The sequence below is a fragment of the Nycticebus coucang genome, chromosome 5 (genome assembly GCF_027406575.1).
Source record: "Nycticebus coucang isolate mNycCou1 chromosome 5, mNycCou1.pri, whole genome shotgun sequence".
NCBI lineage: Eukaryota > Metazoa > Chordata > Mammalia > Primates > Lorisidae > Nycticebus > Nycticebus coucang.
This window is the reverse complement of record NC_069784.1, coordinates 55,057,170-55,072,371: the sequence shown is the minus strand read 5'-3', so window position 1 is coordinate 55,072,371 and position 15,202 is coordinate 55,057,170. Positions and strand designations below refer to the sequence as shown.

General features: G+C 44.8%; 1 protein-coding gene across 7 annotated transcripts in view; it reads right to left on the bottom strand.

Moving 5' to 3' along the window:
• The window catches only part of PIP5K1A (phosphatidylinositol-4-phosphate 5-kinase type 1 alpha), a 69,412-nt gene extending 54,429 nt beyond the window's left edge, over positions 1-14,983 (bottom strand). For 4 of the 7 annotated variants that reach the window (XM_053590739.1, XM_053590738.1, XM_053590744.1 and 1 more), the window contains exons 1-2: positions 14,485-14,967; positions 3,328-3,366 (exon numbers count right to left, since the gene is read on the bottom strand). In XM_053590739.1, the coding sequence (XP_053446714.1) occupies positions 3,328-3,366; positions 14,485-14,566 (121 nt within the window). In that variant the 5' untranslated portion in view covers positions 14,567-14,967. Of the gene's footprint in view, positions 1-3,327; positions 3,367-14,484 lie in introns of all 7 variants that reach the window. The other 3 variants (XM_053590740.1, XM_053590746.1, XM_053590742.1) reach the window with 1 other exon arrangement.
• Between the last annotated feature and the right edge of the window lie 219 nt (positions 14,984-15,202).

Sequence of the window (15,202 nt, the reverse complement as noted above, 5' to 3'; positions counted from 1 at the left end):
CACAGGCGCCACCCTGGTTCTAAAATTATTAGTTTTAAAATTGTTTTGAAGGGACCCTCAGCATATGGGGCTGGTGCCCTACTCACTGAGCCACAGGCGCCACCCAAATGTTAAGTTTCTTGTTAAACTTGGCAAGAGTGGGCGAGAAAGCAAAGTCAATGATAGTCCAAGTTTATGGGGGAAAATGCCATGAAGAAAATGGCAAAACGGCAGTATACAAATGGATTAAACATCTTTCTCAGGGGACAGACAGCATAGCATGGCTGATTAAGAGAGATCAGGGCAGGCAGGAACAAACAGAACTGATAAAAACAATGTAAAAATGAGTCAAATTTTGCCTCACCGGCTGGCCTAGAAGCATAGAAGACCAAGTAAACATCAGTAGAGCAACAGGGAAATCTTAACTGAAAATTTTGGCATGAAAGACAAAAAATAAATTCTCGGCAGGAGAAAGGTATGTGCAAAAATGTTCCCAAAGGAGGTCACTGATGAACAAAAGCAAAGGAGAGTCAATGTGTACCAAGACCTTATGAAGAGGCAAGACAATGTTTTAGGCCATGCTATCACAGTTATGAAACATGGGTGTACAAAAGCATCAAAGTGCACAATGGAAGTCAGCTTACTCTCCAATACTAAAAAGTTGCATCATTCCCAATCGAAAGTCAAAAGGATGCTACTGACCTTTTTTGGTATCAGATTATTCATTATGAATTTGTACCAACTACACAAACAGTTAACCACATTTACTATTTGGAAGTGGTGAAAAGCCTGCATGAAAAAGATGAAAACAGGGTGGCGCCTGTGGCTCAGTTGGTAAGGTGCCGGCCCCATATACCGAGGGTGGCGGGTTCGAACCCAGCCCTGGCTGAACTGCAACCAAAAAATAGCCAGGCGTTGTGGCGGGCGCCTGTAGTCCCAGCTACTCGGGAGGCTGAGGCAAGAGAATCGCTTAAGCCCAGGAGTTGGAGGTTGCTGTGAGCTGTATGATGCCATGGCACTCTACCAAGGGCCATAAAGTGAAACTCTGTCTCTACAAAAAAAAAAGAAAAAAGATGAAAACAAGCTCAACTTTTCCACCACTCATCACTCTTGCATCATGACAATGCACAACTCATAAAGCAATGGCTGTGAGGGAGTTTTCAGGCAGTAAACAAATAACTGTATTGGAACACCCTCCCTACTCACCTGATCTGGCCCTTACTGATTTTTTCTTGACCCAAACATACAGGAAATATTAAAGGAAGACATTGTGATGACATTCAGGACATGAAGGGTATATGACAAGTTCTAATGGCCATTCCAGGAAAAAGTTCTAAAATTGTTTTGAAAGGACTAGGTGCTGGCATCAGTGCATAGTTTCTCAAGGGTAGTACTTCAAAGGTGACCATAGAGATACCTCAGCAATGAGGTATGCAGTACTTTTTTTTTTTTTTTTTTCTGAGACAGTCTCACTTGGTCACCCTTGGTGGAGTGCTATGGCGTCATAGCTCACAGCAACCCACAAACTCTTGGGCTTAAGCAATTCTCTTGTCTTAGCCTCCCAAGCAGCTGGGACTATAGGCGCCCCACAACAAGCAGCTATTTTTAGAGATGAGGTCTCACTCTGGCTTAGCCTGGTCTTGAACCTATGAGCTCAGGGAATCCACCTGCCTCAGCCTCCCAGAGCACTAGGATTACAGGTGTGAGCCATTGCTCCCAGCTAGCAATTTTTCTAAGATGAGTTCCTGAACTTCATTGCCAGACTTCATATGGAGGACCATGATTTGCTCTTATCGTAAGTATAAGACTTGTGAATTCTGAATTTGTAATGTACAAAAGGAACACTTCTGATAAGCAAACCCCAAAGTCTGTTTTGTTTCAGAGATCTTAGACCTGGACTACAGAATTAGTTAATCCTTGGCAAAAGTCCTCATTAACTTTTAAACAGTTTCAGAAAGATTGATCAATAATTCCACCATGCACTGAGAAGCTCAGAATTTTGTTGTTTTAGGAAGGCCAAGGTCAGAAAAGGAAGTTCCCTCTGTACTATTCTCTCCTTCACCACGAACTCCTGGTTCAGACAGTATGCATTCAATAACAAATACTTAATCTGGTTTTATTTTATTTTTTAGAGACACAGTCTCACTATATCACCCTCAGTAGAGTGCCATGGCATCACAGCAACCTCCAACTCTTGGGCTTAAGCAATTCTCTTGCCTCAGTCTCCTGAGTAGCTGAGACTACAGGCATCCACTAGAAGGCCTAGCTATTTTTTTGTTGTTGTCGTTGCAGTTTGGCCGGGGTCGGGTTCGAACCCGCCACCCTCAGTATATGGGGCCGCCCTTTAATCTGGTTTTAAAGTTAAGTTAGTTCACATACAGGCTTTCAAATTAGCAAGGAGAGCAGCAATAGCACAGTGGGTAGGAATGTAGGCTCTGCAATCAGAACGCCTAGATTTGCTGTATTTGAATACTAGATCTAATATTTACTAACTAGGTAACCTTGGGCAGGTTGGTTAAAATTTCTCTAAGGCTTGGTTACCCTTACCTATAAAATGTAAAAATAACAATATATACCTCATGGGGTTAAGAATTAAATGAGATAAATCATGTACAGACTTAATTTACAACAAATGCTCTACAACTAATGTCAGGTGCCGTGACTCATGCCTGTAATCCCAGCACTTGGAAGGCCAAGGTGGGTGGATTGCCTGAGCTCACAGGTTTGAGCCCAGCCTCGAGCAAGAGCAAGACCTCATCTCTAAAGATAGCTGGACGCTGTGGTGTTTGCCTGTAGTCCCAGGTACTCGGGAGGCTGCGGTAAGAGGAAAGCTTGAGCCCAAGAGTTTGAGCTTGTTGTGAGCTATGACACCACGGCACTAAGGGTAACAAAGTGAGACTCTGTCTTTAAAATAAAAAAAAAAAAAAACCCTCCCATAAATAGTACCAATTATTATCATCATGTTGAATTATGAAACCTTGTATTTAGGATGGGAAGGGTCAGGGGAAATCAGAGGTACAACAGAAAGAGAAAAAGGAAAGACTGAGATTAATTTACTGAAATAAAAGGCAATGACCTTATAGGAAAATTTCGAAGGACACAAAAGGTAGTCAATATTCATATTATACTAGGGAATTGTAAGAAATTTATGTTAACATCTTTTCTGAAGAAGACAGAGGGATACGGAAGCTATAGTTAAACAGTGCTTGTAAGACATCCGTAGCCTTGTCAGAAGATGACCATGCACTACCACTACCAAAAGTCTGCAATTGTCATGAGGAGAGGAGCTGGCTGCTAGTTACTGTGAGGAGCTCATGCTTCTTCAGCACAGAGACACATCAGATCTACCTCTCTTACGGTTGACCCCACAGCACAGAAAGTGGAAACCTAATGAAGAAAAACAGAAAGTTATCACTTACTTCTGGGTTCTATTAGCTTACAAGAGAATAAGTATATTTTAAATAAAAACTCTAAAACTATGAACTGGACCTTGCCCAATCCCTAGCAGCATACCATAAAATGTTGAAAAGATTTTTTTTTTCTTTACAATTCTAAATAAATGTCAAAATAAATAACAGAAGGAGAAGCTCTGGCACAAAAATTCCACCAGTGGTCACAAAACTCCAATCATTTCACTCTGGTGTAAATTTAGATTGGCAAAATTATTCAGTTATAGGCCAGGCGTACTGGCTAATGGGAGGCCTAGGAGGGTGGATTTTTTTTTTTTTTTTGTAGAGACAGAGTCTCACTTTATGCCCCTTGGTAGAGTGCCGTGGCCTCACACAGCTCACAGCAACCTCCAACTCCTGGGTTTAAGCGATTCTCTTGCCTCAGCCTCCCGAGTAGCTGGGACTACAGGCACCCGCCACAACGCCCGGCTAAGGAGGGTGGATTTTTTGATCTCATGGGTTGGAGACCAGCCTGAGCCAGAGTGAAACCCTGTCTCTAAAAACAGCCAGCCATGGGCGGCGCCTGTGGCTCAGTGAGTAGGGCGCTGGCCCCATATGCCGAGGGTGGCAGGTTCAAACCCAGCCCCGGCCAAACTGCAACAAAAAAAAAAATAGCCGGGCGTTGTGGCGGGCACCTGTAGTCCCAGCTGCTTGGGAGGCTGAGGCAAGAGAATCGCGTAAGCCCAAGAAGTAAGAGGTTGCTGTGAGCCGTGTTGACGCCACGGCACTCTACCCGAGGGCGGTATAGTGAGACTCTATCGCTACAAAAAAAAAAAACAAAACAAAATAGCCAGCCATGTGGCAGGTGCCTGGATCCCAGCTACTCCAGAGGCTGAGGCAGGAGAATCACTTGAGCCCAAGAGTCTGAGGTTGCTGTGAGCGGTGACGCCACAGCACTCTATGAAGGATGACCAAGTGAGACTGACTCAAAAAAAGAAAAAGAAAGTAATTTAAGTTATGAGGTTCCTGTGCAAGCAGCTTCTACTTTTAAAAGAATGCATATATATTTTATTGGATGGTCTTCCACATCTTGAAGGCAATATGGCACTATCTAGCAAAAAGCTTAAAAAGAGGGCGGCGCCTATGGCTCAGTCGGTAAGGGGCAGGCCCCAGATACCGAGGGTGGCGGGTTCAAACCCGGCCCCAGCCAAACTGCAACAAAAAAATAGCCGGGTATTGTGGCCGGCACCTGTGGTCCCAGCTACTTGGGAAGCAGAGGCAGGAGAATCGCTTGAGCCCAGAAGTTGGAGGTTGCTGTGAGCTGTGATGTCACCGCACTCTACCCAGGGCAACAGCTTGAAGTTCTGTCTAAAACAAACAAACAAAAATATATATATACATATATATATAAAATGACTATCTCTGGATAGGGGATTAGACTGATTTTATAGCATTTCTTTTTGTCCTCAATGATATAAACTTTCTATAAAAAATATTTTATATGGTGGCGCCTGTAGCTCAAGTGGCTAAGGCGCCAGACACATACAACAGAGCTGGTGGGTTCAAAACCAGCCCGGGCCTGCCAAACAACAATGACAACTACAACCAAAAAATAGCCAGGCAATGTGGTGGGCACCTACAGTCCCAGCTACTTGGGAGGCTGAGGCAAGAGAAATCGTTTAAGCCCAGGAGTTGGAGGTTGCTGTGAACTGCGACACCACGGCACTCTACCCAGGCCAATAGCTTGAAGCTCTGTCTCAAAAAAAAAAAATTGAGTATGTATATTATATAACTTAATAATCAAAGAGATAAACAGGGATAGCTTTACTGTCATTCTCTTTGCTTTATAACCCATTTTTCCTAGCAAACCACAACTCAAAAATCACTATCATCCTGCCAGGCATGGTGGTTTATACCTGTAATCCTAGCACTCTGGGAGGCTGAGGTAGGTGGATTCTCTGAGCCAGGAGTGCGAGACCTGCATGAGCAAAAGTGAAACCCCATCTCTACTAAAAATAGAAAAATTAGCTGGGTATTGGTGGGCGGTAGTCCCAGCTACTTGGGAGACTGAGGCAAGAGGATCTCTTGAGTCTAAGAGTTTGAGGTTGCTGTGAGCTATGATGCTATGGCACTCTCCCCAGCGTGAGAGAGTGAGACTCCATTTAAAAAAAAAAATTCAGGGTGGCGGGTGGTACCTATGGCTCAAGGAGTAAGGCGCCGGTCCCATATGCCGGAGGTGGCGGGTTCAAACCTAGCCCTGGCCAAAAAACCAAAAAAAAAAAAAAAAAAAAAAAATTCAGGGTGGCACCCATAGCTCAGTGGGTAGGGCGCCAGCCACACACACCAAGGCTAGCAGGTTCGAACCCAGCCCAGGCCAGCTAGAATCAACAATAACAACTGCAACAAAAAAATAGCCAGGCATTGTGGAGGGTGCCTGTAGTCCCAGCTACTTGGGAGGCTGAGGCAAGAGAATCGTTTAAGCCCAAGAGTTTAAGGTTGCTATGAGCTGTGACGCCAGAGCACTCTACCGGGAGTGGAGAGTGGCATAGTAAGACTCTGTCTCAAAAAAAAAAAAAAAAAAAAGAAAAAGAAAAAAAATTCACTAGCACTTCCCCTACACACATTAACTTAATTAAGCTCATTATAATCATGTTATGCCATTGCAAAGATAAGCTAGAAGGAAAGATAGCAAAGCATGACTCTCATACTCTTATGCTCTTTCTGAAGTACATATGAGTTTTTCTTTGTGGTGCCTGAACAATCTGAAACAAACCTACATCAGCACATATGATAAAGGCTCTCTCTAAAAAAGGAAAATAGGCTTGGCACTGAAGCACAGTGGTTACGGTACTGGCCACATGCACTGGGGCTGGCAGGTTTGAACCCAGCCTGGGCCAGCGCCAGCTAAACAACAGTGACAACTGGCTAGGCACCTATTGCTCAAGCAGCTAAGGCGCCAGCCACATACACCAGAACTGCTGGGTTCGAATCCAGCCCGGGACTGCCAAACGACAATGACGGCTGCAACCAAAGAATAACCAGGCATTATGGCGGGGAGTCCCAGCTACATGGGAGGCAGAGGCAGGGGAATTCCTTGAGCCCAGGAGCTGGAGGTTGCTATGAGATTACAGGGCACTCTACCCAGGACGACAGCTTGAGGCTCTGTCTCAAAAAACAAACAAACAAAAAACAGTGACAACTGCAACAACAAAAAAATAGCCAGATAGGCAGCACCCTTAGCTCAGTGGGTAGGGCGCCAGCCACATACACCGAGGTTGGTGGGTTCAAATCCAGCCCAGGCCAGCTAAAACAACGACAACCGCAAAAAAAAAAAAAAATATATATATATATATATATATATTTATATATTTATATATATATAGGTGTTGTGGCGGGTGCCTGTAGTCCCAGCTACTTGGGAGGTGGAGGCAGGAGAAACACCTGAGTCCAGGAACTGGGGGTTACTGTCAGCTGTGATGCTACAGCACTCTACCCAGGGCGACAGCTTGAGGCTCTATCTCAAAAAAAAAATAAAAAGAGAAAAAAGGAAAATAGTAGGACCTCTGTAAGTAGACCACCGAAGCAGCTGTAACAAACTGGTCAACATATGAAGGCAGTCAACTTGAAGTGGGCCTATGGTACAGATACATTCATGTGGTGCATCTCTGGTCTATGAAAATTAGGTCAACTGGGAGGAGTTGGAGGAGCTACAGGGGTTCTACCATATAACTCTCAAAATATCAATGGTCTCCTATAAAACAGGGGTATCCAATTTCAGCTATCTCCCGGATGTTAAGACTTGAAAAATATTAAAGGTCTAGCCTGTAAACTGTGAAAATCATTGTTACTAAAATAATTTCAGAACAGATAACCAGTCAAGTCAAATGCCAAAGTGGTAACAATCCAGCCAGTCAATTCTCACTATAATTCATAGTTGAATCATCACAGTATGTCACAGAAAATTTTTCTGAGTAACTTTATATTAGTTGTAAGGAAGCATTCCACTTTGATCCCTGGCTCCACCTAATTATGTTTGCGGTGAATGAAAAAAGTACTAGATAGCAGGGCGTTGTGGCGGGCGCCTGTAGTCCCAGCTACTCGGGAGGCTGAGGCAAGAGAATTGCTTAAGCCCAGGAGTTGGAGGTTGCTGTGAGCTGTGTGAGGCCACGGCACTCTACCGAGGGCCATAAAGTGAGACTCTGTCTCTACAAAAAAAAAAATAGATTTAACAAACATATATCAGACAATGAACAGCTCTGAAACAGTGTGGTTTTTCCCCTCAGCCTGTGGAACAAAACAGAGTTGGCCTTAATAGCAGAGCCTCTCCCTGTGCTTTCAGAGCAGAAGCATTTCCGTCAGAGACAAGATGACATCATCTGCCATATGAGAAACTAAGAAGCAGTGTGTGACTGGCTTCAATGTTTAAAGTACACATATAATTTGGGATGCTAGAGGCTGGCCGGATGTGCATTCTTCAGACAACTGGAGTTCTGTATGAATAGATCAGGTGGTGTTCATAGCTCAGTGGGTAGGGTGCCGGCCACATACACCAAGGGTGGTGGACTCCAACCTGGCCGCGGGCCACCTAAAAACAATGGGCATCTACCCAGAAGGAAAAAAATCCTTTTATCATAAGGACACTTGCACTAGACTGTTTATTGCAGCTCTATTTACAATCGCCAAAATGTGGAAACAGCCTAAATGCCCACCAACCCAGGAATGGATTAACAAGCTATAGTGTATGTATACCATGGAATACTATTCAGCCATTTAAAAAAATGGAGACTTTATATCCTTTGTATTAACCTGGATGGAAATGGAACACATTATTCTTAGTAAAGCATCACAAAAATGGAGAAGATGAATCCTATGTACTCAATTTTGATATGAGGACAATTAATGACAAGTAAGGACATGGTGGGGGTGGGGGAAGGGGAGAGCAGAGAGAGAAAGGAGGGAGGGCTGGGGAAAGGAAGAGCAGAGAGAGGGAAGGAAGGAGGGGAGTGGGACCTTGGTGTGTGCCACTCCTTTTGGGGGCAAGACACAATTCCAAGAGGGACTTTACCTAACAAATGCAATCAGTGTAACCTAGTTTCTTGTACTCTCAATGAGTCCCAAAAAATAAATAAATAAATAAACAAACAATGACAAGAGCAACCAAAAAATAGCTGGGCATTTTGGCAGGCACCTGTAGTCCCAGCTACTTGGAAGGCTAAGGCAAGCGAATAACTTAAGCCCAAGACTTTGAGGTTGCTGTGAGCTGTGACACCACAGCACTCTACCGATGGCGACATAGTGAGACTCTGTCTCAAAAAAAGAAAAGAAAATATAGGCTGGGCACCTGCAGCTCAGTGGTTAGGGCACCAGCCACATGCTCCAGGGCTGGTGGGTTTGAACCCAGCCCGGGCCTGCTAAACCAACCAACAAACAAAAAAAAAAGCCAGGCAATGTGGCAGGTGCCTGTAGTCCCAGCTACTTGGGAGACTGAGGCAGGAGAATCACTTGAGCCCAAGAGTTTGAGGTTGCTGTGAGCTGTGACGCCACAGCACTCTGGCACCTGTGGCTCTGTGAGTAGGGCGCCAGCCCCGAGGGTGGCGGGTTCGAACCTGACTCCGGCCTAACTGCAACAAAAAAATTGCAGGGTGTTGTGCACAGCAGGTGCCTATAGTCCCAGCTACTCGGGAGGCTGAGGCAAAAGCATCGCCTATGCCCAAGAGCTGGAGGCTGCTGTGAGCTGTGAGCCACAGTACTCTACCAAGAGCGACAAAGTGAGACTTTGTCTCTCTAAAAAAGAAAAAAAAAAAAAAAGCCATAGGAGAGCAGGGTGCCTTGGCTAACACCTATATTCCTAACACTCTGGGAGGCCAAGGCAGGTAGATAGCTTGAGCTGAGGAGTTCAAGACCAGGCCAAGCAAAAGCAAGACCCCATCTCTACTAAAAATAGAAAAACTAGGGCGGCGCCTGTGGCTCAAGTGGTAGGGCACCGGCCCCATATACCGAGGGTGGCAGGTTCAAACCTGGCCCCGGCCAAAAACCAAAAAAAAAAAAAAAAAAAAAAAACTAGAAAAACTGAGGCAAGAGGATCACTTGAGCCCAAGAGCTGGAGGTTGCTGTGAGCTATGACACCATGGCCATCTACCTAGGATGACAGGTTGAGACTCTGCCTCAAGGAAAAAAAAAAAAAAAAGCCATAAGAGATATGAACAAAACAAGATGAGAATGTATGGGGAAATGAACACTTTCTTTTTTTTTTTTTTAGAGACAGCATCTCACTTTGTTGCCCTCAGTAGGGCAACCTCCAGCTCTTGGGCTTAGGTAATTCTCTTGCCTCAGCCTCCCAAGTAGCTGGGACTACAGGCACCCACCACAACGCCTGGCTACTTTTTTTGTTGTTGTTGTTGCAGTTTGGCTGGGGCTGGGTTCGAACCCACCACCCTCGGTATATGGGGCCGGCGCCCTACTCACTGAGCTACAGGCGCCACCCAAACACTTTCTTCTGATGGGAAAGGGTGGAAAAGTAAGGTGTAACAGGGGAAATGGCCTAAGAAGGGGTTTTCCTGGCCAAGCGTGGTGGCTCATACCTGCAAGCCTAGCACTCTGGGAGGACGAAGCAGGTAGATTATCTCAAAAAAAAATTTTTAAAAGAAGGGGTTTTCTCTAGAAAACATGATTAATCTGAACATTCTGTCTTTGAGAATGAATGGGGCTGGGTTCAGAACATAGAAAAACAGAGATTCCCTCTACTGGCTATCAGGAAGCAGCATGCTTCTTTTTTTTTTTTTATTTTTTTTATTTTTTTTATTTTTGGCCGGGGCTGGGCTTGAACCCGCCACCTCCGGCATATGGGACCGGCGCCCTACCCGTTGAGCCACAGGCGCCGCCCAAGGAATATTCTGTTCTAATTTTTTTTTTTTTTTTTTTTTTTTTTTTTTTTTTTGGCCAGGGCTGGGTTTGAACCCGCCACCTCCAGCATATGGGACCGGCGCCCTACTCCTTGAGCCACAGGCGCTGCCCGGAAGCAGCATGCTTCTTAAAGTACATGTCTACCCAGTTAAAAGGAAAAGAAGAGGAAGAAAAAAAAAAAACTTGACAACTCTGATCTTCTCATTGGATTCTTTATATCAAGTAAAAACACGTCAAAATTCTAGGAAAGAAAATGTCCAGCTTCTCTCCCTTCCCTCTTCCCAATTCTGCTGCTGGCCTTGTGTTATCTCTGCTATTGACTTCACAAGCTAGTTTCCATTATATTATCAAAGAAAAACAAGCAAATAAATAAATTATTTAACAACTATTAGGTAGCATATATTTCAGCAAAGGTATTAATCAGAAGGGTTTAGTATCAACCCAGAAGAGCCCACAGACATTAACAAGCAAAATGTATAGCTTTGATATTCAAAGCTAACTTGTAAGTACACATTATCAATTATTATCAGATACCCAATAATGTATAAGGCTAATTATACTTGACATTGGACTTGAACAGCCACAGCAGAAATAAATGGTTAATCAAAAACAATGACATTTTGGGCGGTGCCTGTGGCTCAAGGAGTAGGTCCCATATGCCAGAGGTGGTGGATTCAAACCTAGCCCCAGCCAAAAACAAACAAACAAAAAAAATGACATTTTGATGTTAGTTTTCTTTTTCTTTTTTTTGAGACACAGTCTCATGTCTGTAATTCTAGTGCTTTGGAAGGCTGAGGTGGGTGGATGGCTTGAGCTCAGGAGTTTGAGACCAGCCTGAGCAAAATCCTGACCCTGTCTCTACTAAAAACAGAAAAAAAAAGAAAAAACTAAGGCAAGAGGATCCCTTGAGCCCAAGTTGGAGGTTGCTGTGAGCTATGACACTACAGCACTCTACCCAGGGAAACAGCTTGAAAGTCTGTCTCAAAAAAAAAAAAAAAAAAAAAAAGTCCCAAGCAAAAATGTTTCACTTCTGCATCCTCTATTTCCATCAGCAATTATGGGGGCAGCAGGGGCGGGGGGTATAGGGGAGTCAGATAAGAAGCTATAGGGTTACCTCCAAATCATCCGTGCTCCTGATAAAATAATATGAAGGGTGACAATTTAAAAAATGTTCTGGTCTAAAGCAGAAGCAGCTACACTTCACGATTATCTAAGATTTCAAGGGTTTTTCGTTGGGGGATTCACACATGATTTCATGGCACAGCTTATTTCAGGAGAGCAGTATACACCTTAGCTCCCTAATTTTCCTTTCCCACCCCTCTACTAACTTCAAAACCTCTTTACTCTCTTCCTGATGGCAAAAAGGTCACTAAGCTGCTGAATTTCAAGCTCATGAAAGGAAGTTAGAGATAGGGAAACAGTCTCTCCACATACTTGTGTGACAGATGGCTGCACTGTCAACAAAACCTCATCAGAGCTGATTTCATTTTTAAGCAGTGCCACTGTTTGAATAAGGATGGGGGAGAATGGAAGGAAACAAATCAATTTCCTTCACACACCAAATAGCTGAAACCAGACAGCAAACTGCATCATCTTTTATTAACAATTAAACTATAAGAACAAGAATATGATGATGGTGCTGTGTGCTGATATTCATAATAAATGCCTCCCCTAAATGTAAACATGGTAATTAATAGAAAAGAATGTTAAACATCTCTTTGAACTTATGGTTTGCTTTACCCTGTGTTTCACTTCAGCAGTATAAAAGACTGACTATGGCTTAATGGTGAAACAATCTACACAGGGATTTAATATTAGCAAGGAACAACTCTTCTAAACAACCTCTTCTTCTCAAATTCAATACCAAAAGATTGAGCCCCCAAAGGTTATGACTGGCTAATTTAAAACAATGTCCCTGAACTGTGACACTCTTATTTTATATGGATTTTTAAACATGGCGAAAGAATCTTGTCTTTAGACTTTCAGAGTTTCACCAAAACTCAACTGGATTTGAGCTGAATTGCTTTTAGGATGGCTGAAACACACATACACCTTGACTCTCAAAAAGGTGGACGCCTGTAGTCCCAGCTACTTGGGAAGCTGAGGCAAGAGAATCGCTTAAGCCCAAAAGTTTAAGGTTGCTGTGAGCTGTGATGCCACTGCACTCTACCCAGGACAACATAGTGAAACTCTGTCTCAAAAAAAAAAAAAAAAGGAATAGAAAAGAAATCTGCTTAAGGACCACATACAACCATTCTTTAGGGGATAGAGAGTAGGTTTCAAACTAAGGAGCTACTGTATTAAAAAAAAAATTGTAATTTTTACTTTATCCTTTTTCACACTTCAAATGCAGCATGAATTGCTCTGACCTTTCACAGGAGAGGCAAAATTCACCTCTCAAGAAACTAAAAACAAGGGCGGCGCCTGTGGCTCAAGGAGTAGGGCACCGGTCCCATATGCCAGAGGTGGCGGGTTCAAACCCAGCCTTGGCCAAAAAACACACACAAAAAAAAGATAAATAAATTGTAGGGGCAGCGCCTGTGGCTCAAAGGTGTGGGGCGCTGATCCCATATGCTGGAGGTGGCAGATTCAAACCTAGCCCCAGCCAAAAACTGCAAAAAAAAAAAAAAAAAAAGAAAGAAACTAAAAACAGATGTACATAAAGAAAACTGCAGCTTATGAAGAAGATTCTAGTGAGTAGGTATTTCCTAAACTGGCTCCTGTATTATAGATCAAGAACCCTGTATTTTGCCAGTTCAGAATGGTAGGATGTGATCCCAGGCCTAAGGAAACATCAAAATCTCAAGTAAAGCATCCAACATCTGGCAACCTCTCCTATTCATAGTGTAGAGGCAACAGTTACTTCAGGACACCAGATATTTCTGATGGAAGCTCTAGAACTGTTTCTGACTCACCCTGCTGCCCCCTACATAAACACATTTTTCCTCCTACACACAATCTGTTGCTTTTCTTGTGGGCCTCCTCAGGCCTCCCTCAATCTTCATTAGTTTTTAACTACTTTAATCTCTCTCAATTGCCTGGCTGGGTTCTCCAAGTTCCAATCTCCTGCTACAGTCTAAGCATCCTTCCAGTCCATTTTTTACTATTCAATATTCCTCCATAGTCAGCCTCCACCTATCTTTCTTTTACTCAGGCCTATGTCCCATTATCAATTCCCTCAGTCTTTACTACAATTCACGACTCCTTTCCAACTTCCCTGTTTTTAAGGTTTTCACCCCGTCCCACCAGAAACAGGGTCTTGCTCTGTGGCCCAGGCTGGAGTACAAAGCCATTACAACTCACTGTAACCTGCAACTCCCAGGATCAAGCAAATAGATCCTACCTCAGCCTCCCAAATAGCTGGGAATACAGGCGCGCCAGCATGCCTGGCTAGTTTTTTTGTTTTTTGTTGCTCAGCTGGTGTCGAACTCCCAGCCTCAAGCGATCCTCCTCTCGCCTTGGCCTCCCAAAGCACTGGGATTTCAGGCGTGAACCACTACGTCCGACATGTTCTTAGGGTCTTTTGGTCCTGATTTCTTTCCCACATTCCTCAGGCGCTCTTCAATACTTCCCATTCCTTCCCTGAGTTGGGCGATCCGGAGACCGGAGTCACCAAAGGAGTTAGTGTGAACAAGTATGTCTGTCCGCACACGCGCGTCAGGGAGCGAAGTGAGAAGGAATGACGCATTAAGGGGCGTCTCCAAAGAAAAGGACGGCTTCAGTAACTCCTACTCCCCAACAAAATTCACGACTCCCTAGCTCCCCAGCAATCGAGTGTCCCACCGATAACTTCAATAGCTTTTAGGTCTCATGACTTCTCCTCAACATTTTAATCCAATTAACCCACAATCAATTTGTATTCTACCCGCCTCTCACACCAAGTAGCTCCTCTCTACGTAATCAGGCCTCCATTTACTTTAGTTTCTCTATTCCCTTCCTTTTCTCTTCTGTTTTCTTCTGCCTTCAAGATCCATCCCTCCTCAAAGCCCTCAATCTGGTCTCCTCAAAGCTTACGTTTCCACAGCTCTTTTCGCAGTCAGGCTCATCCTTTCCTCAGACTCCCTGCCCGCTCAGAAATATATTTGAAGCTCAGCCCACCGTCCTCCTTACTGGCAACCCTAAAACATTCCCAGCTACAAGTACCTCACAGGTATCATTCTTCTCCCTTGGCATATTCCTCACCAGCCCCCTGCCCACGCTTCGCCCGGCTTACCTGAAGTCGAGGCACAGGGAGGGACCCCAGGATCAAAGGACGGAAACCCGGCAGCCGGCGGCCCAGAAGAGGCCGACGCCATCTTGGCAGCCCCCTCCCCCTCAGCGGCCTGGCTCCCTTTCAATCCGGCTCTTCCTCTTCTCGGAATCGAATCTTCCCTACGTCTTTTCACAGAACCGGCGTTCTGCGGGCCACCTACCCCCCGCCCCGCCTCCGGGACCTCCCTCAGACACTTCCAGCCAGCTTCAGGTCCAGCTCAGGGCCGCACCATTCGCCAAGCATGGGGGAAAGCGCCCGTCTCGGACCCCCTCTAAAACTTTAACCGCTTTCTGCAGTAGCTACTTTTCCCCTTTCACAAAGGAGTAAGCTCAAGCCGGCTGATCCCGCGTCCGGCCCAAACCACACCTACAGGAAAAACGAGAAGACCAACCATCCCTTCCCCCTCCTGTCTAGCCACAGCCCGTTTACCACCCAACCCCTTCACTCTACTCAGGGTGGCCTAAGAAACCCGGACACTGCGCACGCGCCCGCCCTTATGGCAGCAAAGCCAATGGGGAAGCCGCTGATGGTCACGTGAGAGGGGTCTGCCGGCACTAATTTAGCCACCCGTGGATGACGTACTTGCCCCGGTAGGCTGACATCCCCTACGGTGGCTCGGTAGGTCAACATCGATTTAGCTCTTTGAAGTATGGGGTTTGGAAACTCTGAACTTGGAATA